We start from the raw sequence: 24,357 nt of genomic DNA, 5'->3' as shown, positions 1-24,357 counted from the left end.
CTCACCTTGTAGTGTTTGAGTGTGTTGAGCATTGTCACTTCCCCAATAACCATTGAGCTTGCATCAACTTCCTCAAGAGGAAGGAATAATCCATTCTTCTCATACTCTGGTGGGAATAGTAACAGAAGGTGTTGATAGTTTGTAAAACAAGGAACAGTGACAACATAAGCAGTAAATATTATAATCTAACTGTTCATTTTGATGCAAAAGCATAAAAACAAAAGGTCAAACCATCTTCAACAGTGCAACATGCTTAAGATGTAAGCTACATTTATTCTATAGCTTTTTGTCAGCAGCTTCTCCGCTTTGTCTGCAGCTCTTAAGCCCTAAATTTGGACATAATATGCAGATTTTTAATGTACGTAACAAATATACAGGGCAAGTAAAAAAGATTCAGTAAATAAAGGAATCTCTGTATGTGTATCTGTTCCTTGCCTCTTTATACCACTTCAAACCTGGTTGGTGGATGCAAATCACTTATCACTTAAGACATGCTAAAGACATGCTATTATCACTTCTTGCAGGATCTGATACCTACCTATGCAGACATCCCTCAGGGGAATGTTGTAGGGGAAACCAAACTTGGCCTTGAAGCTGGACAGAATTTTCTCTTTGACCTGCTCCACTGTATCACAGTCGAGGACGATGACCTCCAGAGGCTCACTCACCTCCCCGTCAGTGCCCACAGCAAACAGCACTTTGAGCTTCTGTAAGCAGAAAAAATAGTAATCGTTAGCATTTCTGTATTGCCAGATTACCAGCAATATTTCACCATTTAATAAATGGAAAGGTGGGAATTTAACAGGAAAGTGAGACAGGCAAAGGGCAAACACACAGTAAAGGGCCCTAGGTTCGACTAGAACCCATTGAACTTTGTATAGTTGCCATTTCAAACCAATGAGCTAAACTGATGCCCATATGGAGTTGATTCTAAGTGTTGCAACTGATAGCTATTCAGTCAAACCTCTATATGATTTCCAAAGAGATGTTGATACAAAGTGGGCTAACTTTGACACATCTAAGCAAGTCAACAATCAAGAGATGCTCTCATGAATGGAAATACAGAGGGTTTACAGCAAGGTGCAAATCACTGGTTACACTCAAGGACAACCTCAAGCCAAAGCACACCACATCTGTCAAAAATGGTGGAGGTATGTTGTGAGCATGTATGGCTACCAGTGGAACCATATGACCAGTGTTTATCAATAATGTGACTGCTGATAGAAGAAACAGGATGCTACAAAACTGATTAGATCAGCTCCACAGTGCAAATGGATAATCACCCGAAGAATTCAGCAAACGCAACCCAAGAGTTTCTCAAGGCAAAAAAAAAAGAAGTAATGAAATATTCTTTAGTGGCCACAATCTTAACACAACAGATAAACTTTATCTAGTTTTGTGCTCAGAGTAACTCACAAATAAGCAACATTTGGAAGTAATGCCACCAGCATGCACACAACTGAATTCATGCTCATCAACAAATCACAAAAAAATTCCTATTGTGCAAACTTTTGGTAACTGGTTAAGAGTTAAAAAAAAAAAGTTTCAAAGAAAGAAAAGCTGCAATATCTTTAACAGCATCTTTGATTCTTTGCAGAGATAATGAGGAAGGGCTTATCTTTATTCTGATTTCCTTTAAACTGGTGGCTAATGCATGTGTCATCTAATATACAGAAATAAGCTCTAAAGTGAGACAGTGGTTTGTCAGATTAGATTAAAATCTAAGAGTCTGAAGAATGATCCAGCTCTATTATAATGCACTGTCAATAGACTGCAAAATGTACAGAAAATTATCATCCATCAGAATCTCGTCAAAGTAAAAACATGTGAAGCTACTGCATTTACTTTCGAACATGGGATTAAAAACAAGACAGCTGGCAGGTTGTGCTCATGCTTCCCGTTAAAACATTAAAGCCCCTGAAACTTTAAAAAAGATTTGTCACCAAATAACAACCAAAGCTGAGGTTAGGAAAATGCCATCCTTGGGTTTTATTCACTAAATGACTGTATGAAACCACAGCTTCACGAAATCTGGCTCATTCCAAGACTGTGGGTGCAACTTCAGATTTGACTCAGATGCAACTTTCTTCAGTACTTCAAGCTAAACAACAGAAACAACAATGCAGTACTGTTCATCTAGAAAACGTTTACATTGTTTAAGTACAGTTAAGGGCAAACATTCTTATTACGTTTTATGTTATTGCCAAATCAGGCACTGACTCCCTTACATTTAAAATGGTACACGGTAGTACTTAAAAAGTTCCTAAGATGCTGAGTAATTAATCTCAGATGCATGAATCGGGGCGATTAGGTTTTCAGCACCTTGCACAAGGTTATTATAACATGCACACAAGGGGAGCTGTGGTTCTAACCACCAACCAATCAATTAGTAGGCGATGTGCTCTACTGAATGAACCACATGTATTATTTACCTGTCCAGGTTTCCTTTTATAGTCATTATTTTATGCTATGTTAATTTTAAAAACTGAAACATACCTAGTATTTTAATCTGGGTGTTAAACCAGGTCTGAGTTCATTTTACTGCCCATAACAACCAAATTAAAAAAATTAGGTCCAACCAAGCAAGTACTGGTGTCTTCTCTACCTTATCAGGTAGGGTGTGTCCCACAAAGCATGTTGTACCAGAATGCGGGTTTATTGGTGTGTTTGATCTATGTTTCGCAGAGATCTTCCACTTCCTAGAATTCAATGTTTTAATCAGAAGTGTAAGTGCATGCTTCCTTAAACGGCACCTCGAGTGTGTTGTTTGGCAATGTGCAACGTCTCATTTGTTAGAGTTGCAGGTTGGGCCTACATTCACTGGGGCGCTCGTCAAGGGATTATATCTAGTTTCTTGTCACCACAGCAAACATATCACACTTGCGTGCATGCTGAAAGGGTGCTGTTTTTCAGTTTCATGTGGTTCACAAGTTCACAAGCCTTAAAGAAAATAAAAAAACAAAAGCAGTAGATTTATTAGTGTGATTGACTCGCCCTGTTTTAAGAGTGGTCTCTTCCACAACACCCAAGAAATTTAGAAAGATACCCTGAAAACAAAGTAAAGACATGACAGTGTCCCACGCCATATTAGAATAGGACACTTGGGGTGTTGATCTAGAACCGCTGTGTGCTGTTGTGCTTTTATTTGCCATCACTTTCCCCAACACATGCACAAGAGAATATTTAAATGACTTCTGGGTTACCGTATGTCAGCAACAAGTTAAAGCAAGGTTTGAACTTACCAAACTAAGGGAGCAAAAACAGAACTAATATAAGGAAGTATTAAATATTGCTTCCACATGCACAACTGCCAAACTTGTGAAGGGCTGTCAGACGATTGCTTTCATGCACGGTGTGACTCAGTTGTGCATGCACTTTGTTATGCAGAACGTATGAGTGTGTGTTTGTGTACCAGCGAGCTGAAGTCCTGAGCCTGCCAGAGCAGCCAGTCCTCGTTGAGCGTGTACAGCGCTTTCTCTGTGACACAATCCACTGGGCCTTTTGCAATCTGCTGCGTGAGGGCGCTAACCATCAGGAACAGGTGCTGGCCAACAGTTTCCTGTGGAAAATCAGAAACAGGAACTCAGTCTGTCAAGAGAGAAGCTGAGGCAACGTTATAAAGAAACTTTTGTTGGTCAGTGCAGAGAAGTTTAGCTAGAAGCATTGGTGGCTTCTTATAGCTCACTCTGATTAGTTGATGTAACTAAACGTGTATCACATATTGTCACAGAGAAATAAAACATACTCAGCAGTTATAATTGTTTTTTTTTTTTTTACAAAACTGACAGAATAATGTAGATCTAATGTCTGTAACCACCAGTGTTGGGGAGTAACGGAATACATGTACCGCTGTTACGTATTTAAAGTACAAAATATGAGTAACTGTATTCCGTTACAGTTAGTTTAAAAAGGTGGTATTGAGAATACAGTTACTTTGTTGAAATAAATGGATTACACTGCGGTATTTTCCTGTTTCATTTTGTCGCGGGTCAGGACTGTTTGGGTTTTGTTTGACAGCTACGTTCTGTTGTTCCAGGCGGCAGCGTTACGGTTGCCGTGGTTACAGGGTGACGCTCTCTCACTCTGCCTGTGTGTTTCCTGGGTGAGAGAGCGCCTTTTTGTTGTGCTAAGCTAATAGGCAGAATGATACCGGTGTTGTGCCAAAAAGTGATTGTCTGCCAAAAACTGATTTCCAATGTTTCTGTGTATTTTTTATGTGTAATATCTTTACGTATGTTCGTAAATAGACTTCGGTGAACAGGGTTTACAAAGGGGTTATATAGAGAATTAAAACAATATCTGTTTTTCAAGTATCTTTACAACTCTCTGCTATTGTACTTACATTATAACCAATCTGGTCCTTTATCCTTTTATGACACACCATGACACCCCCCTCCTCCAATCCCTCTCTCAGCAGCAAGACATCTCCCCCCCTCCCCTCCTCCCAAACATCTCCCAGTGTCACAGTGGATCAGGTCAGGAGGCAACTGAGGAAGCTTCGCTCCAGAAAGGCAGCAGGCCCAGACAAGGTGTGTCCTAGGATGCTAAAGGCGTGTGCTGCTGAACTTGGGGAGCCGCTACAACGAGTCTTCAACCTCAGTCTGCGACTGGGGAGAGTGCCCGCCCTATGGAAGACATCCTGCATCGTCCCGGTCCCCAAAAAGAACCGGCCCAATGAGCTGAATGACTTCCGACCGGTGGCACTGACGTCACATCTTATGAAGACTCTAGAGCGGCTCTTCCTCAACTTCCTCCGACCACAGGTACAACATGCCAGGACCCACTACAGTTTGCATACAAGGCGGGTGTCGGAGTGGAGGATGCCATCCTGTACCTCCTACACAGAGCCCACTCACACCTGGATGGGGGAAAAGGCACGGTCAGGATACTGTTTCTTGACTTTTCCAGTGCCTTTAATACCATCCGGCCCTGTATGCTTCAGGAAAAACTGAACAGGATGGAGGTGGACCCCTGCCTGGTGGCTTGGATCTCCGACTACCTCACCGACAGACCACAGTACGTCAGGCTGAAGGACATCACGTCTGACACTGTGGTCAGCAGCACAGGAGCACCACAGGGAACTGTGCTGTCCCCTCTTCTCTTCACCCTGTACACCTCTGACTTCTGCTACAACTCTGAATTATGCCATATTCAGAAGTTTGCAGATGACACGGCCATCATGGGATGATCAGGAAGAGGAGTACAGAAGTCTGGTGAGGAACTTTGTCGCATGGAGTCACACAAACCACCTGCAACTCAACACCTCAAAGACTAAGGAACTGGTTGTGGACTTCGGGAGGTCCAGAGAAGGTCCACTGCCGGTTCAGATAGAGGGGGAGGAGGTGGAGGTGGTCAACAAGTACAAGTACCTCGGGCTGTGGGTGGACAATAAACTGGACTGGTCATGCAACACAGAGCACCTGTATAAAAAAGCCCAAAGCCGACTGTACTTCCTCAGGAGGCTGAGGTCTTTTAACATCTGCAGGAAGCTCCTGAGGATGTTTTACCAGTCGGTGGTTGCTGGAGTACTTTTCTATGCTGTGGTGTGCTGGGGGAGCAGCACAGCAAAGAGGGACTCATCCAGGCTGGAGAAACTGATCAGGAAGGCTAGCTCTGTGGTCGGCATGAAGCTGGACACTCTGGTGACAGTGGCAGAGAAAAGGACATTAAAGAAACTGATGGACATTATGAACAATGCTGGGCATCCTCTGCACACGGCCATAAACAATCAGAAGAGTCTGTTCAGTGACAGGTTGCTTCTCCCCAAGACAAGAACTAACAGACTTAAAAACTCCTTTGTCCCACACGCCATCAAACTGTTTAACTCCTCTCTGGAGGGGAGAGGGAGGGGAAACAGGAGGACAAAGGAGGGGGGAACAACTAAGCTGTAGTGCCTCTTCACCTCACTGTACAATACCTTGTGCAATACTTTTTGTAAATAGTCAACAGTGCAATAGACTCAATACTTGAAATGTGCAATTCACTTGTATTTTTATTTTTTATTCCTATTTATTCTATTTATCCCCTTTGTATATTTTATTTATATTTATCTCTGTATTTATATGTGTGTGTGTGTGTGTGTGTGTGTGTATGTGTATGTGTGTATATATATATATATATATATATATATATATATATATATATATATGTGTATATATGTGTGTATATATATATATATATATATATATATGTGTGTATATATATATCACTGCCAAAAACTGATTGCGGCTTCTACCTTGTTACACGAATGTTGTTTGTGGCTCAAGATGACTTTATGTCATCCATGAGGGATGCATTTGACATATGTTTCACATATTATAGCCCAACAAGTTACTTATAGCAGTTTAAATACGAGCAATCAGTTTTTGGCAAATACCGGAAATCAGTTTTTGGCAGACAATCACTTTTTGGCACAACACCGGCATCGCCCTAAAGAATGTAGCCTCATGGTCAGTGTAGTCCGTGCTGCAGGGAGAATGGACTACCATACACGTTATGTGTCTGTGAGCGCGAGGAACGAGAAAAAGGAGACTCGAAAAGTACGAGCTGTCATCGAGCAAAAACGGGAGCTGGAAGCATGTAAATATAATAATAACCACTGCAGCCAAGAAGAGTGCCTGATGAGCCCAGTTGTAAGTAAGCTATTAAGACTCGACTGTACACTGTGTTTGTGTTTTCCTCCCAAACAATAAGTTCCGTTGGAGCAGCCTTTCAACGCCTCTCTCTGTCTCTCGCAAGCAAACTTGACCCACACAACAAAGTAAAGCTAGTTTTCGGCTACGAGCCGACAGGGACCCCGCCGTATTAGCCAGAGGTCCCTTTACTACGGTTCGGAGCCGCGGACCTTCAGTAACAGTAATAAATAACGTAGCAATAGTACATTCACGTAGTTGTAAAAAGCATGATAATGTATTAAGTAATCCAAAGTATTCAGAATACATTACTCTCATTGAGTAACGTAACGGAATACGTTACAGAATACATTTTGGGGCATGTATTCTGTAATCTGTAGTGGAATACATTTTAAAAGTAACCTTCCCAACACTGGTAACCACGGCGATGTTTCCTTTAGCGATGGCTAAAGTAAGTGAACGGAGGATGTGGAAACTGAACATGATGTTTGAAGTGTTACTTCAGACCTATACATAGCATGAATGTCACTTCGCAGCCCATAAGATTTACTTTCATTGTTTCAATGCTCTAATATTTTACATAATAGCTATAGAGTTTTTCTGTAGTTTGTATTGTAGCCAAAAAAGTTTCAAAAAATATTTGAATGAGAAAAAATGTGAATCAAAAGTAAGAAGAACTGAAACAATGATGCTGTTCTTTAAGATAAACGCTATTGTTAGCATGCGAACAATCATACAGCCACATGCTGACGCAAGCATTAATGTTACAGGCATTATGTTGAGCTCTTCTTCTTCTTTTTTCTCTTCTTTGAGTGTCTTCTTCAGTTTTCACAGTACAGTTTGGATAACTGAACAAAGTGCTGCTTTGCTATGTTGACCTGTAGTGCACGTCTTAATTTAGTAAACAACATTAAATGATACAACTTACTGGAGATAATTTAACTGTTTTTCTGGAACCAGACCACACCCTAAACACTTCCCTTGCAGCCTTTGGTCATACCACTATAAATAACTACTTGCACCACTTGTGCTGATCTCCTCAGTTTGTCAGCCTCTCTCAAAATGATCACGGGTCACCAATTCTTAATGCAGCCTTCCCAAAACTAGCCTGTTGCGTCTTTATTACTAAATGTTTGTCATTTGCATGCAGGTTGGGGTCTGTGGCTGTAGCACATCCATAATAACAACTACAATAATTTCTTGGAGTGTTTAGGCAGCAGCAGCTAATGCAGCAACAGGCTCACACATAATATACACTAATTGACAAAAGTAAGACAATAAGGGCATTAAAAAACATGATAAGTCAGAAGCTGAATTTTCAATTTAGGCAAAACAGCAAAGACATAAAACACTGAGAGCAACAAACCCGAAGGAAGCCGTAGAGGCAGATGGACATCCAGTTGGTGAGCAGTTTCTCCACTATAGACTCAGTGCGTCGGAGTAACAGCTTGGGCTGAGCGTTGCTGCTCTTCTGCATCAGATCCTTGAGCAGAACCTCCATCACCTCCGTCAGGTATGACAAGTTGCTGTGGAGCGCTACAGTGAGCAGAGATGCTACTGCACATCTGAAACAAAAAATTAAAGGAACAAGTTAGAGATGAATAATTGACAGAGCTTCACATCATGAGTTTGAGCTGTTTCTTTTCCAGCCATCTTGGTTAACCAAGATTATCCTAGATTCATTTAGGTAATCTTGGTTAAAACTGTGCAGGCTCCTTTACGTGTTTTCTGGTCTAATCTGTGTGTAACCAGTGGTTTGCACCATTTGTATTTCCATCAAAAAAAGGCACCTCTTCATTTTACACTTTGACAACGGTAAACTTTTCTCTTTGAGGGAGCTCTTTACATGGCTACATGTTTTGAATAACGTTGTCTTAATCTTGGAAAGAATTAACGCTGCTATCATCCACTTTGGTTGTTTTCTGTAGTCTTGAGTTCTACATCATCAGTGCGACACCCCCCCATCAAAACAAAACAAAATATATCGCAGATTAGGCAGTTACATAAAATACAGAGTGCCAAACTGACTTGTCTTTGATGGTGAAACTCTTCTCTTCCTCGAGAGCATGCACCATGGAGGTGAGGAAGAGCTGGTCCTGGATCAGCCTGGACAAGCCCTGGCAACACTCATCAAGCTGAATCTTCACCACATCCTGATCATAACATAACATAACATAACGACAGATGGAATGAAACCATGAAAACAACTGCAAACAACAGATGACGTCAAAACTTACCTGACTGATGTCTTTGATACAGGATTCCATCAAAGATTCATTCTGAAAAACAACAACACAGCTCTACTAAACTGACACCAATTGGTAATTTTTCACAGTTCACAGAATAAGCTTGTCACGTATCAGCATTTGGTTTCTTTTGAGCTTCGTTCACCTCAGGAAAAAAGATTCTGGAGGCAAAGTGCTTGAAATCCAGGAAAGGAATTGTTCCAACATTTTCCAGTAGATCAGCGTTTTCTGTCTGCAACTCCACAAAACCTGTGGAAGACACTCCAGTGAAGCTGACTTGATAAACCACAGGCTACGTGCACAAAGTACAAAGCATGAATGTCTATGTTATCAGGTGAAAAGTGAACTTGTGAAGCAGGCAAGTTCTTGCAGGTCACAGAAAAGAGGTAGTGAAAATGTCTAAGTCAGTGCAGTGTTGCAATTCACTGATTAATACAAAAATGGCCACATATGACTGCATCCTATAATGTCATTCTGTTTTACCATCAGCCTTATTAGTGTTATATAACAAAAACCATAAACAGGAACTCTATGTATGCGACACTAAGCAACCTGAAGATAGTGAAGCTGTAAAATACAGGCCAATATGTGGTAAAGTTGAGGCACTTATCACATACGATGAAACGCAGTTCCGATAATTTGGAACTTGCAGAGAACAAGATGCAAATGTGTCCTGGAAGATAATGTTGAAAGATTACAATAGGAAAACTTCAGAGTATAAAACTAAAAATAAATAATGCAAACTTTTTAACAGCTGCTACTTAATTTCTTAGAAGTATTTTAAATGCCAATACTGGCAGGTGAAGCATAAATCCCTATTGCATTATGGACTGCAGGGCAAATGAATACCGAAGCAACCAGGTATACATTTTAAGATTACATGCAAAGGAATTGTAAAAATCAAGAAAACGTTGGTGGTGTATGTGGTATAGTGAGCTCATGGGGTGGTGCTGGATGTCAGAGGGGACACATGATTATGATGGGACTAATGACGCCGTCTCCTTTTATAGTGACAGAGGAGACTGGTGGGAAGGGAGCATGTAGTGGAGGAAACCATGGAGAGAGTTGGTTCCGGGCTACAAGACTGTGCCGGAAATAGAAAGAGTGCTTTTGGTTAAAAATAAAGCTGAAACCATGAGAACTGTACACTGTGTGGGTAGGGTCATTTCACAACTTGCAAACTACAAACACATATCCAAAATAAAAACCTGTTTAAAATGTAAATAAAAACAGAATGCAATTATATGCATATTTCAGATGCCCACATTTTATTCAACAGAAAAGATGCAGGTTGTTAGAGAAATATTAGCTAATTTTTCCCTTTTTTCCGAGTTGACATCAATAATTACTTCCTCCAAACTGTCAGTGTGTCTATTAGATCCCATGTCTAGAAGTCCTAACAATAAATTTACATTTTGATCTTAGATATAATCAATCAATCCAAAAAGAGGAATGGTTTATTTTTTTTAGTCTGAATTCTGAACTCACAGGACAGAAACAACATTAATGAAGATTACAAATGATCTTGTTGTCGAGTCATATCTATGTTTGTCCGGCTAGACCTCAGTGGAGTGTTTAATATTCTTGATCACAATATTTTGTAACAGCGTTTAGACCATGTTGTAGGCATTAAATGTGCTGCGCTGCAGTGGTTTGAATCATATCTAATCTAGGAATTTTCTTCACACACTAAGGTTAATTAAGGAGTTCCACAGAGTTCTGTGTTAGGACCAGTTCTACTAGTCAGTATTATTAGAAGGCATAGCATACATTTTTATTGCTATGCAGATGATAATCAGCTTTATTTGTCTGTGATGTCAGACAGATACCAATTAGTTAAACCACATAAAGAGCTAAAGACATAAACACCTGCAAGACCTCTAATTTCCTGCTTTTAAATTTAGATATACTAAGGACCTTCTTGCTGTTAGACTATGCCATCATGCTGACCATTGACATTTTTAAAACTACAGTAGTACTGAAGTTGTTGTACTCTAACCAGATACTGGTTACCTTCAGTAACACAGTAATCTTAGACTCCGTTTTAACCAGGATATATCTTTCAGTGCAAATATTATATAATGTAAGACCTTCTCAATTTGCACAACATCTCTAACATTAGAAACATCGTGTTTCATGCTTGCAGTTCATACATTTATTACTTCTAGGCTGGACTACTGTAATTCATGATTATGTCAGGTAAGGCCTTCCCTGAACATTTCAACAAGACAATGCTAAACTGCATACTGGGTCTATAACAACAGCACGACTTCAGGGTATAAAAATTCACTTTAGTTGATGAATTGGCCCGACTGCAGTCCAGACCTTTTACAATCATTCATCTATTGATACAGAACCTCAAACTGACATATTTAAATTAATTATATTTCATCTGTCCACGGCGGTTATTTCTAAAACTGCCCCAAGTAGTTTGAATGTGGTTTTGCAAATGTAACTTTTCTGGTAACTTTGTTTTTGTGGTGACTCTTCACATAGACCTCACTTCCTTTTAATGTTGCACAACTGTGGAAAATTTATTTCCTCTGTCAGATAAACCTTTCTGAAGCGGACAGTGCAAAATATTTCTTATGTGCTTGTGAGGCACATCCACAGAGGGGCACACAGACCTCTACTAGCTAGGTAATAACAATAATAATGGATTGCATTTATATAGCGCTTTTCAAGGCACCCAAAGTGCTTTACAATGCCACTATTCATTCTCTCTCACATTCGCTCACTGGTGGAGGCAGCTACAGTTGTAGCCACAGCTGCCCTGGGGCAGACTGACAGAAGCGAGGCTGCCATATCACGCCATCGGCCCCTCCGGCCAACACCAGTAGGCGGTAGGTGAAGTGTCTTGCCCAAGGACACAACGACCAGGACAGAGAGCCTGGGGATCCAACCGGCGACCTTCCGGTTACAGATACGCTTCCCAACCCCCTGAGCCACAGTCGCCCCAAGGTAATGGCACCCTGACTAACATTTGGTACTAGGAAGAAATCATTGGACTCATTGTCAACCTGTGCTGGGGCAGTGGGTCCTAGGTTCCTCATGGTACATGACAATGTCTGGCCTCATGAGCAGGCAGCTCACAGAGGATGAAGGAATTGATACCATTGACTAACCCCTATACACGCCTGCCCGAAATCCAACAGAACACCTCTGGGACATTATGTTTCAGTTGATCAAACAATGGAGAATACGAATACTTGCATACATTCATAATACTGTACATCATCCAGTCCATATCATTATAGATATCCAGCATGATTTTTTTTCCTTGCACTGACATGCATTTTAAAAGCTTTTCTTTAATTTTCGAGCAGTATAAATTGTACATCAAAGTGATGCTGTGAGATTTTGTGACTGACCTTGTCTGATGTCATTCCTGATGTTGAGCTCAAGGTCTTCCACAAACTTGTTCATCTCATCAGCGAGCCTCTGCTGTTGTCTTTGGTAGAATAACGCCACTGCAACAAGATTATAGCGCAATGCAAAAGAATGGTATGGTTGTTAAAGAGTTGACCTGCACATCCTTTTATAGGCTGGTTAGGGACTAAAATTCACTTCTAAATTGTGTTCTTACCAGTAATAATGGCTGGTATCAGCAGCAGGACAAGGATCAGCATCGGAAAATAAGAAACTCCAGATTTATCTTTATTTTCCAGTGTGACAGATTTGTCTCCGTATTTTATCTATGAAAAACCCCAAAACAAACAAACAAAAAAACAAAAACAAATCACATACAGCATACTATACTGGGAAAAAGGCCTTGCATGTTTACATACTGGATTTTTCTTTGTTTTTTGCCACACATTGCATTAGTTATAGTTTGCAAGTTCCATATTGGGTTCCAGTTTGTTGTCAGAACTATATGCAATAAAAAAAATAATATAAACAAGGTGCTGGAAACATTCCCCACAGAGTCAATACTGAGCTGATATTATCACCCAGTTGCTGCAAATTCCGCCATAATAGTCTGTGCAAACTGTTGCCCCAGTTTCCTGTTCTTAGCTGATAGGAGTGGGGTGCTCTGCTGCTGTACCCCAACTGCTTCAAGGTTCAGAGATGCTCGTCATCATACTTCATTGTAATGAGTGTTTTATTGAGCTACTGTTGTCTTCCTAACAACACTCTGGCCATTCCCCTCTGATCTCTAACATCAACATGGCATTTTCCACCAAGCAACCTTCAGCTCACTGCATATTTTCTCTTTGCCAGTCCATTTTCTCTAAACCCTAAAAGTGATGTTGGAAAATCCTAGTAGATCAGCAGTTTATGAAATACTCAGACCAGCCTGTCTAGCCTGAACAACCATGTCACATTCAGAGTTACACTGAGCTTGAATTTCAGCTGTTCAGCTTTACCATGATATTATTGGTAGGAGGGTTGCATTTACGAGCAGGTTAACAAGTATACCTAATGAATTCTATGTGAAAACATTCTCAGTACAATTTTAATTCCTATTTTACTGTACTAAAATACTGAAATGTTTCTACTGCCAGAATGAAACTGACATTACATCTCCACACAACTATTTGGTTTGGTTAACATGAAAGAAATATTTACCAATAATTGTTGAAATTCAGGGTTGGTTGAGCTTTTAATCTCACAGGTGAAAGAGTCAATGTTGTCACTGGTTTCTTTGGCTTCCATGGTGCAATTTTTTGGCTTGTCTTCAACGCCCCACACTGATAACTCATCTATCGTCATCTCCAGCTTGTCTGTTTTTTTCTAAATGAAGAAAAACAAAGGCTACATTTCAATGAACTGATGCCACACATACATATGTATGATAAAAAAAAAAGTATATTTAAAAATACCTGAATGGTGATGTGCACATCTTTCCCTGTCCTTGTGGCTGTGAAGCTGGTAAACTCAGGGTCTGGATAGTACGAGAGTTTTCTGGAGCAGGTCAAGGTTTCATTGGCTACTTTCAAATACACAGTACTGCTAGAAATGCTCAGAGCTGCAGGTGAATCATAGGTGAGATTCTGCAATGAAATTAAATGTACACAAAAGACAACACGACGTGACCAAAACAGCACGCAACATCACATATTCAGACACACTGTAATTTATAATTTTTGATATAACATGGCTGGTTAACTTAAACAGTAATAGAAGGTGTAATGTACCTGAGAGCTGATGTATCTGGGAAGTCTGACCTCCTGCATTGTGGGGCTGTGCATTGTGGGGCTGTGCATGACCCCTTCAACAAAGTTAAGATGGGACCCAGTGAGTGTGATCTTCCTCTTCCCACTGCAGGACACAGAGCACCAGAGAACATTTAAAATGTCTGTGTTTGTCTTTAACTGTATCAATCTTAAAATCTCTCAGTTTTAGTTGACTTATGTTGGCATAAAGCTGAATACATACCATTAAGAAACCAATGCCTAGGTAAAGATTGGTGCTTTAAACAAACTCTTAAATAAAATGGGGTTCCTTTTTAAGGTGAAAAAAGAAACTGAGATGACAGAATTTCCTTTTTCAGTTGCAACTAAAAGTGGAAGTAGCCTTATAGCAAAAGACTTTTTTTGGGAAGTGGCTCTCTTTCCCCATCAGATGACCCAGAACGGTTTCTCTGCTGCTTCCTAGAATAAATCTCAAAAATACGATTTAAGTTACTGTCAAAGCAGCAGGTCTTGACTCAAAAATAGTTCTGCTGAAATTTTGTCACGATTCACTACTGTTGCTTTAGCTAATTTATTGATGACAACACATTACATGTGTCACTTTAACTGTGTTGTAGCATCAGTGGAGTACTCAGTACCTCTGTACCTCTGAGCTGCATCGACAAACGCTTGTAAAGGAGAAGGCTAAAATCCTAAACAGATAGAAAGCTTTCTTCATCACTGTGTCATGTTTATTTAATGGTACCTTTGGTTCATTGGTGGATTTGGAGACAGTGTGACATCAGCCAAAGTCTTAGTATTTAAAAATAAAGCCTATGTTCAATAAGGAAGATCTGTAATTACTCATGTGCCTGCTTTCCTGGCAGCTCTGCTGTGAGTCGATTTCTTTACATTGCCTTCACTTTCACATTCTGTTATTTTCTTGCCTACCTGCTCCGAGCCATTCAGCCTCCCCCTCTCTATCATTTCAGCCTTATAGGTTCTTATTTGTGGATCCTGCCACCTCCTCATCTCCATCTCATTGTGTACAATCAGAGCCCCATCTAAACCACCAATTTCATCTTCACCACCACTAACACCTGGACTCCAGAGAGTCCTGTCCTAACTCGTAACTGGGATTCTCTTCTACCATGATGGGTATTAGAGTTCCAATTATATCTCAATATATCATGTTCAGTTTCACATCTCTGCTTATTGAACATTATAAGTTGTTTTAAAGTGTATATCTAAAAGAGATCCGTCATAACTTTAATGTGTTATTTGGAGGTTTCAGTAGAAAAAATGCACCTGATCCAGCTGCTGCTTGGAGTAATATTGGTGCATGATGGTAATGAGCTGTAGGTGATTTTAGCTTTGCCATGGCAATGACCATCTGGGAGGAGAAGACATACGTTGACCACGCCTTTGATATTTGAACTGGGAATGTGGAACGTCAGACTGAAACCAGTGTTGCCCCAAACAGAAGATCTGACCAGAACACACACAGACACAGAAAAAAAATCACTGACATTATCATGATACTCATAAACTGAAAACAGACAAAAGCTGAGTATCAAAATTTTCAACAACATAACTAAATGCCAGTCTAAACTACCAAAGTATGTGTTTTGTAGTTTTTTCAAAGTTACTTTTATTGTGATAAAAGAAAAAACCCTCAAAAGCCCGAAGAAGAAGATCATTAATTAAAACAGAAGAAACCCCAAAACAAAACAGTGAAAATAATTTACGTTAAATTCCTTAAATCCTAAAATAGGACAGTGAGCTTTAGTTTCAGGGTTTACTCTCAGTTGGTCTGTCTGAGAACAATGCTGAGAAAACATTTGTGCTGTTTTTACTTCAAACATTTAATCTATATTTCAGTATGAGTGGTGTTTCCCTGGAATAATCTCTAGATTTTACTGTGTGCTTTGTATCCAAAGCACAAACTATCAGTTGTGCATTAGTTGTGTGTAAAGTAGTGATGGGATTTCCGGCTCTTTTTAGAGAACTGGCTCTTTTGGCTCCGCTCACTAAAAAGAGCCGGCTCTTTCGGCTCCGAACCGGCTCTTCAGGTTGTTTTGTTGCTTTAATTGATTTATTATTAACAATAATATAAAATTATGCACAAAAGGAATTACTAATGTAAAAAAAAAGTGGCTTTATTTATATATGTTTATATATAAATATATGTGGTGGCCCCTAGAGACAAAACACGTACAAACTCCAAAACACATTTCTAGCGTTAACTGAACTTCCAAAACAGAGCTACCTAGATCACTTAAATTACATAATTGAAAGCATGAAAGCATATGTGTATTGTTTGTGTATTTATACACAAGCACTCATATATATTCAAATAATTAAAAAAAAAAGTTCATTTACCTGTTACTACCACACACCAAATCCAGTCGTTCCTAATTGCTGGCTTGTGTAGCCACTAGGTAACAAAAGCTCAACACTGCGCCTAGCATCCTGGAGCACTTCTGTTGTCTTTTGTTTTGGAGTTTTTACGTGTTTTTGAGTTTGTACGTGCTTTGTCTCTAGGGGCCACCGTAAATATACTTTTATTTATTCACTCCACATAAAATGTAATAAATAAAATGTAATACAAAAATCAACTAGTCACAGTACAACTTTTAACTATTTAAATTTTCAGCTTTTTCCTTTTAAACAAATTTAAAATGAAACAACACAAAACACTGCAAACCATAACACCATTAAATATAAATTAAAATATGAAAACAAAAAGAAGATGCACATTCTTTGTTATATAGGCCTGCATGAATAAACTTTCTGAACCCTTTAACATCCACAACTGAAAATAGTTGTGGATGATTACTATACCTTTCTAATGTGACGTTGTTGTCCCTGGCTCTCTTTCTCTCTTTCCCTCCCGGTCTGTTCCTGCGCTACTGCGAGTGTAACTACCACCCCTCCCCCCTCATCCCAGCGGAAAGCACAAGGCTCGCGTGCGGAGTGAAGCGGAAAAAAAGTGCGAGAGAGAGAGATGGTGTGAGAGAGAGAGGGTGAGAGAAGGGAAAAACAAAAAAACACGGCTTGCAATAAGGAGCCGGCTCGCGTTGTTCACGTCAAAGAGCCGGCTCTAAGAGCCATTTCGTTCGCGAGTGACACATCACTAGTGTAAAGTGACTCACTCTTTTGGAGTACAGTCAGTATCGGCCTGCATCCTCACTGCAGTCACATTATCGAGGTTACGACCTGACAGCACTGCGTGGTTTCTACCGTAGAAAGACACCACACTGGGAGTGATGGAGGAGATCTCTGGGATCTGACAGTAAGACAAAAAATGATCAGCTTTAATCCACGGCCATCAGCTGATGTTGGAAGCTTTGAACACGAATAAGGTGTCAGAGGAACAATGAGTTTGAGGACTGAGGTTCAGACTCACAGAGAAGTTCTTCCCAGACTGCACATTTTGGCAAACGCTGTCCTGCAGGAGGAAGCAGAGGGAATCAATATGGCAGGTTTACTGTCATTGTCTAAAGAAACTATGTAGGACTGATGAGAATGGAAGTTCTGTCTTATTTACAAGGAAAGAATTTAATCACGATTTTTGTCAAGCAACTGAATTGGTATTTGTGAGTTGTCATAATCACTTAACATATTATTGCATATAATATTGCTGCTTTTGAGAAGCAATAGATATTTGAACATTAGACCAACCCACCCTTAATAATGATTGAAAAATCTCAAAAGTAATATAAACTTAAAGTGGAAGACTTAATTATATGATAAGATAGACTTTCTTATTCCCAAAAGTAGATTTAAAAAAGATACATCAAAATAGCCTAAACATGTAGAATGGTATCAGCGAAATAAAATTAAAACAAATATGTTAATGAGGAAAAACCTGAACTAGGTAAACTAAAGGCATGAATTATTACATTGATCTCTGTTTGATCGGCCCAGGAACATCTGTTTGTGTTCCATCCACAACCAGCTTTGATGCACTGCTGACACCTGAAGAGAAACAATCACATATTAGTGTTGAAATCATCAAGAAAAAGATGTCCAAAAATACAACATAAAACAAAGAGACTCCTCAGTAGTAATACATTTTACTTGGTGATGACACATAATGTTGTGTTATTAGTGATCCATCTTCATAATCTTTATAATTGATTGGACTTACAAGACTGAACTTGGTGGTCCACTGATGTCAGAGCAGTTAGTCAACCTCAGCTGTTCTGACAGTTGTGTTGAACCAAGTCTAAATTTCACTGTGACATGCAGACCTGTTAAATAAAATAAATAAATAAAAAAACCACGATCAGTGTCATAGCCTTCAATTGCTAATTTTTAGACATATATGTTTAATGAGTTGCAACAGTTTGTAATAACGAACAGCTCAGATTTGTCAACTAGTAAAGAATATTTCATCTGTCAGAGTCAGCTCTGTAATGTTTCTATTTTGCTTTTTGGGAAGTGTTGCAGATCAGTAAGCAGGTCTGACTGCAAAGTATTTCATTCGTTGGATTATTTATGAAAACTCACTGACCATCAGCAGGAAGTGTACGATCAGACAGGATGCAGGTGCATTGTGGGAACTGTGGAGGAGGGTTATTCAAAGCACAAATCGAGCTGGACCTTGCAGTGAACTGACAGGTAAAGTTGGACGACACTTCCTGGCCCACAGTCAAGTGTGTGTGGATTTTTAGTAAAATCTGAAAATGAAGAACATGTGTGAGAAATACCTGAAAGCCACAAATGATTGCAGTCCCGACTGTGTTTGTAAGCTGTACCTGTCCGTTTGTGTCCTTTTCAACTTTGTGGGAAATCATTTTGTGCTGGGACTCATCAGGAATGGACAGCCAGTCTGAATCTGTGCAGTCATCTTCAAATGTGCAGCTAGGAGAAGAAGGAGAAATGATCACCAAGTTCAGAATAGTTTGGAGACATCAGCTGCATGTTGTTTCTCTCACCTGCTTTTAGAGCCACACCAACCACAGTATGGATCCTGCGCAGACCAACACTCCTGCACACTTGTGTACGTGCTGCACTTTGACACAGGAACTCGCCTTATCTAGAACAACAAACACTTTAAAATGCAGCACAGGTACATGTGACATTAAGATAATCAGTAAATAATTTAAGTACCTGGTTTCTAAATGGCACATACACATGTTTATGACCCACTGGATCCAGATGTAATTTGGGAAACACTTTGCGATCATCACTTGTCCTGTAGAGCACCGTGGGACAGGCAGCGTGATAGTTCCTGTCCACAGACAGCTGACAACAAGAATTTGTGAAAATAAGAATTCACGTTTTTATGTTTAATGAACATTTCAATTGCTTATTTTTCTCTGACCACTATCTTCCAAATGAAAGGCTGTTTATTTTAAGTTTTCCCTCATTCATAAGAAGCTCTTATGTGTTTGTGCTGCTTGGATTCAGTGTCATGCTGATATCTGCTGTATATGTTGTGAAACAGTCGGTATTTCTTATCTGTAAAACAAACTTTCCGACTTAATCACAAACTGTGATCAAAGAGTCGATATTATGACCGAAAAAAATCAAACCATGACAACATCCCTCTCAGCTTGTTTCTCTATCTCTTGCTTTCGTCATATTAGATAAAATACTTGTTGAAGCTTTTTGAGCTTTCAGGGTCACAGCTCTCATTTCTCCACTCCACAAACAAAACCTTGCAGTGTGTGAACAGATGAACTCACAGTGAGACTAAGAGCACACAAAGAAGCTACAGGGACCACAAGTGACTGCAGTTTGCAGCAGACTTCAACAATGAAATAAAATGAGACTAGTTCAAATAAGCAAGCTAAAAAATCATGAATAATTTGCCTCTTAAAAAGTTTTGGTTTTTATTTATCTTGGGTCAATGGTTGTTCGTGATTTTATGAATAGATGCTAATTCAACAAATATATTTTGGTGACAGAACTATCTTTCATGTTTGTTTCATGTGAGGAAGCCAGTGCATTTCAGGATGATGAAATGGCATCTTAAAATCAGGCTGGTAAACTAAGTACTTTAGATGTTTCATTTCATACACACCTTAATGAGCTGGCCGTCTCCTGTCCCAATGAAGAAAACCATCCAGCCTCTCTGCCTCACTGCCAGCACAGAGGTCATGTAGCTGTGCCTGAAGAGGACTGCCTTAGGTTTTAGGATCTTTGGCTGAGAAACAAACACACTGATCATCAAATCTGATATTGTAGATATGTTAAGATTAGAACTTTTTCTGATGATGATCAGAAAAAGGTCCCACATATGTTTAGGCCCCAGAGTTCAGTGCTACACCCCTGCTCTCAACTACATATTCAAATAGTGATGAAGTCAAACATCATTCAGTGAAACTCAGTTTGTCTGTCACATGCACCAGCAGACATACCAGCAGCTTAAATAATTCAGACTCCTTTTTCTTGTGTCTTCAGTAAAACTTTAGAATTTCTTTGATTTTGTGTGTATATATATATATATATGTGTATATATGTATATATATATATATATATATATATATATATATGTATATACAGTGGGGCAAAAAAGTATTTAGTCAGCCACCGATTGTGCAAGTTCCCCCACCTAAAATGATGACAGAGGTCAGTAATTTGCACCAGAGGTACACTTCAACTGTGAAAGACAGATTGTGAAAAAAAATAAATAAAAAATCCATGAATCCACATGGTAGGATTTGTAAAGAATTTATTCGTAAATCAGGGTGGAAAATAAGTATTTGGTCAATAACAAAAATACAACTCAATACTTTGTAACATAACCTTTGTTGGCAATAACAGAGGTCAAACGTTTACTATAGGTCTTTACCAGGTTTGCACACACAGTAGCTGGTATTTTGGCCCATTCCTCCATGCAGATCTTCTCGAGAGCAGTGATGTTTTGGGGCTGTCGCCGAGCAACACGGACTTTCAACTCCCGCCACTATATGGGGCGGGAGTTGAGGTCTGGAGACTGGCTAGGCCACTCCAGGACTTTCAAATGCTTCTTACGGAGCCACTCCTTTGTTGCCCGGGCGGTGTGTTTTGGATCATTGTCATGTTGGAAGACCCAGCCTCGTTTCATCTTCAAAGTTCTCACTGATGGAAGGAGGTTTTGGCTCAAAATCTCACGATACATGGCCCCATTCATTCTGTCCTTAACACGGATCAGTCGTCCTGTCCCCTTGGCAGAAAAACAGCCCCATAGCATGATGTTTCCACCCCCATGCTTCACAGTAGGTATGGTGTTCTTGGGATGCAACTCAGTATTCTTCTTCCGAGTTGAGTTGAGTTTATACCAAAAAGTTCTACTTTGGTTTCATCTGACCATATGACATTCTCCCAATCCTCTGCTGTATCATCCATGTGCTCTCTGGCAAACTTCAGACGGGCCTGGACATGCACTGGCTTCAGCAGCGGAACACGTCTGGCACTGCGGGATTTGATTCCCTGCCGTTGTAGTGTGTTACTGATGGTGACCTTTGTTACTTTGGTCCCAGCTCTCTGCAGGTCATTCACCAGGTCCCCCCGTGTGGTTCTGGGATCTTTGCTCACCGTTCTCATGATCATTTTGACCCCACGGGATGAGATCCTGCGTGGAGCCCCAGATCGAGGGAGATTATCAGTGGTCTTGTATGTCTTCCATTTTCTGATGATTGCTCCCACAGTTGATTTTTTTCACACCAAGCTGCTTGCCTATTGTAGATTCACTCTTCCCAGTCTGGTGCAGGTCTACAATACTTTTCCTGGTGTCCTTCGAAAGCTCTTTGGTCTTGGCCATGGCGGCGTTTGGAGTCTGACTGTTTGAGGCTGTGGACAGGTGTCTTTTATACAGATGATGAGTTCAAACAGGTGCCATTCATACAGGTAACGAGTGGGGGACAGAAAAGCTTCTTCCAGAAGACGTTACAGGTCTGTGAGAGCCAGAGATTTTCCTTGTTTGAGGTGACCAAATACTTATTTTCCACCCTGATTTACGAATAAATTCTTTACAAATCCTACCATGTGGATTCATGGATTTTTTTTTCACATTCTGTCTCTCACAGTTGAAGTGTACCTCTGGTGCAAATTACTGACCTCTGTCATCATTTTAAGTGGGGGAACTTGCACAATCGGTGGCTGACTAAATACTTTTTTGCCCCACTGTACATATATATATATATATATATATATATATATATATATATATATATATGTAAGTGTTTTTTATGGGAAAGTTTGAGCCTAACATTAACTGTTTATGTGAAGTAGCAGACTGAGTCTGAATCGATTGATGTTTCTAGTTTTGTGACCACACTGTGTGATAAAGTAATCTGCCTCTCTGTGAACAGTTTGCTTTCATGATTGTCCACATGAAAATGTGGAGGCACAGATGGAAACTACATTCAGGAACCATTCAGAACATGTTTAGAAGTTATACAGCGACCCACCGTCACTTCTGATGGCACAGAGGTGTAGAAGTCTGGATCTCTGTCGGTGTTCCTGCTGTAATCAGGGCTGATGTCAAACACCATCAGCTTGGTGTCGGTATCTCCTCCATCCACACTGAACACGCCGCTCCAAAGCACCGGCTGCTCCCCCGGGATGACCGAGGAGGCCACGAGTCTGCTGCTGTCACCGTCAGAGACACTGAGAGTTGCGCCCCGCAGAGACTTGAGTGTATCAGTTTTGCTTTTTTCGCCTTTGAGCCAAATGAGACGGACTCTGTTTGTTTGAGCTGAGAGCGCGTTGGAGAACAGATAGATGGTTGAATTAAGCTGAAACCCGTCAACAAACTCCACATCACCTTTACTTGTGATCTGAGGTGTGCCTGAAGCTCTATCAGTTATAGAAAATATACCTCCACCTTGTTTGTTATCTGTATTTTGAAGGTTGATAGTCTTCTGATTGATACCACACTTGTTGTTTTCGGGCTTTTCTCTGTTTTGTTGGATCGCGGTCAGAATGTAAGTGTCAGTCTGAGTTTTCTTCTTCACATCCACCAGAAAGCTGACTGACCTGCTGCTGCTTTTCAGAGGTCCCACCTGGATGTGTTCTCTGTACAGAAGGTTGGAGATGTTCTTCAGGTCCAGAACCTCGCAGTAACTGCAGTCATCGTCAGTCACACCGCAGCTGATCAGAGAGTCATTGCTTGTAAAAGGCAACAACACGTTGATGCTGAAAGTTGCGTTCCCCTCAGCTGTGTCAGAAACCCGGTGAAACTGCACATCATCCTGCTGGTTTCCGGTCTTTATTATTCCCCTCTGGGTCAGACTGTTGATCAGAGTCAGGTCGTGGCTCAGCTGGTAGAGCCTCTCCTCTGTGGCGATGTAAACCGTGTTGGAGGTCATGGCGAATTGGCGGATGTTTCCATCAAAGGTAAAGCCTCCATCCTCCTCCTGGCACAGACCCAGTTTTCCCCAGAGAACAGAAAGCAGAGCGAGCAGCAGGATCATCTTGTAGCAGCAGTGATACTTGTGCCTGAGACACCGTCATGCACTGAAGGTCTGCATGGCACTCTGCTCTGAGACACAGTGCCTCTAAACTCGTGCGTAAAAGCGCAGTGCGCCTCTGCTGAAAAGAGAAGTGTTGAAAGTGGAAGGAAGCACGCCCAGTTAATAGAAAAATCCGATTTTAATTTTAGGATTTAACATCATTAATATTTTCCCTCAGCTGTTTTCTTCACTTTCTGCCATCTTCTCAAGTCTGTACAGTTTAGTGTGACAGCAGAACCTGAACAAAATCTAAACAGTGACAGCACTCAGCGAATGAGAAAGCGTTTGTTGAACCTTCAGTAAGTTGTTACACACTGAAGGACGACAATGTTCATCCAGGTGCACACTGAGGTTTATTAATCTGAAACATACCTGAATAATAGTTCTGCGTTACTGTTGACTTCCATTACCACGACAGACCTGTGTTACTTTTGTAAGAGATGACTTTGCCAGTCTTTTATTTGTGTGATCTGCCACCTACTGGAGAAACTCAGTAGGTGGCAGATCGCCACCTACTATCACCTTAGAGCCACGTCAGGTGAGAGCAAATGAGCTTTTTCATCTGTACTATGATGTCAAAGGATACACACTGTATGACTTTAATAAAGACAGAATATTTTAATTCGATGTGTTTCTATCTAATTTGAACTTTGCATCAGCTGAGCACAGGTCCACTGATCCCTGCAAAACACACACAACTTCCTACAAGTCCTAATGACAGAACAACAAAGGCGACATCCAGTGTCAGCTCTGGGAAGTTACTTTCTCATGTTTCTGGCATCCGTTAAATTATCACCCACCAAAATATGAAAATATGACTTCTTCTACTCTAACAAAAACCACCAGATTGTTATATAATAACAAAAATTTGATTCATTCTTATTTCTGATGCTAGTCTGAACAAAGTGTTGGTCAT

At 40.3% G+C, this 24,357-nt stretch overlaps 1 protein-coding gene across 1 annotated transcript in view; it reads right to left on the bottom strand.

The window, feature by feature from the left end:
• The window catches only part of LOC147300716 (plexin-C1-like), a 31,776-nt gene extending 8,092 nt beyond the window's left edge, over positions 1-23,684 (bottom strand). The window contains exons 1-23 of the mRNA XM_086284877.1: positions 22,398-23,684; positions 20,027-20,149; positions 19,111-19,245; positions 18,936-19,036; positions 18,756-18,861; positions 18,512-18,677; positions 18,146-18,248; positions 17,898-17,973; positions 17,402-17,443; positions 17,148-17,281; positions 15,301-15,480; positions 14,017-14,140; positions 13,702-13,872; positions 13,448-13,612; positions 12,465-12,573; positions 12,250-12,348; positions 9,024-9,127; positions 8,870-8,911; positions 8,661-8,785; positions 7,999-8,197; positions 3,413-3,559; positions 539-707; positions 6-106 (exon numbers count right to left, since the gene is read on the bottom strand). Of these exons, the coding sequence (XP_086141003.1) occupies positions 6-106; positions 539-707; positions 3,413-3,559; positions 7,999-8,197; positions 8,661-8,785; positions 8,870-8,911; positions 9,024-9,127; positions 12,250-12,348; positions 12,465-12,573; positions 13,448-13,612; positions 13,702-13,872; positions 14,017-14,140; positions 15,301-15,480; positions 17,148-17,281; positions 17,402-17,443; positions 17,898-17,973; positions 18,146-18,248; positions 18,512-18,677; positions 18,756-18,861; positions 18,936-19,036; positions 19,111-19,245; positions 20,027-20,149; positions 22,398-23,402 (3,726 nt within the window). The 5' untranslated portion in view covers positions 23,403-23,684. The remainder of the gene's footprint in view (positions 1-5; positions 107-538; positions 708-3,412; positions 3,560-7,998; positions 8,198-8,660; positions 8,786-8,869; positions 8,912-9,023; positions 9,128-12,249; positions 12,349-12,464; positions 12,574-13,447; positions 13,613-13,701; positions 13,873-14,016; positions 14,141-15,300; positions 15,481-17,147; positions 17,282-17,401; positions 17,444-17,897; positions 17,974-18,145; positions 18,249-18,511; positions 18,678-18,755; positions 18,862-18,935; positions 19,037-19,110; positions 19,246-20,026; positions 20,150-22,397) is intronic.
• Positions 23,685-24,357: the final 673 nt, after the last annotated feature.

This window comes from Aulonocara sp. 'chitande type north' Nkhata Bay, unplaced genomic scaffold (genome assembly GCF_057382095.1).
Source record: "Aulonocara sp. 'chitande type north' Nkhata Bay isolate Kocher_YH1m ecotype deep benthic unplaced genomic scaffold, A_spYH_male_GT1.1 unmapped_scaffold_12, whole genome shotgun sequence".
In the NCBI taxonomy this organism is placed as follows: Eukaryota; Metazoa; Chordata; class Actinopteri; order Cichliformes; family Cichlidae; genus Aulonocara; species Aulonocara sp. 'chitande type north' Nkhata Bay.
Note: the sequence above shows the minus strand (reverse complement) of the source record. Positions and strands in the feature narration are given on the sequence as shown.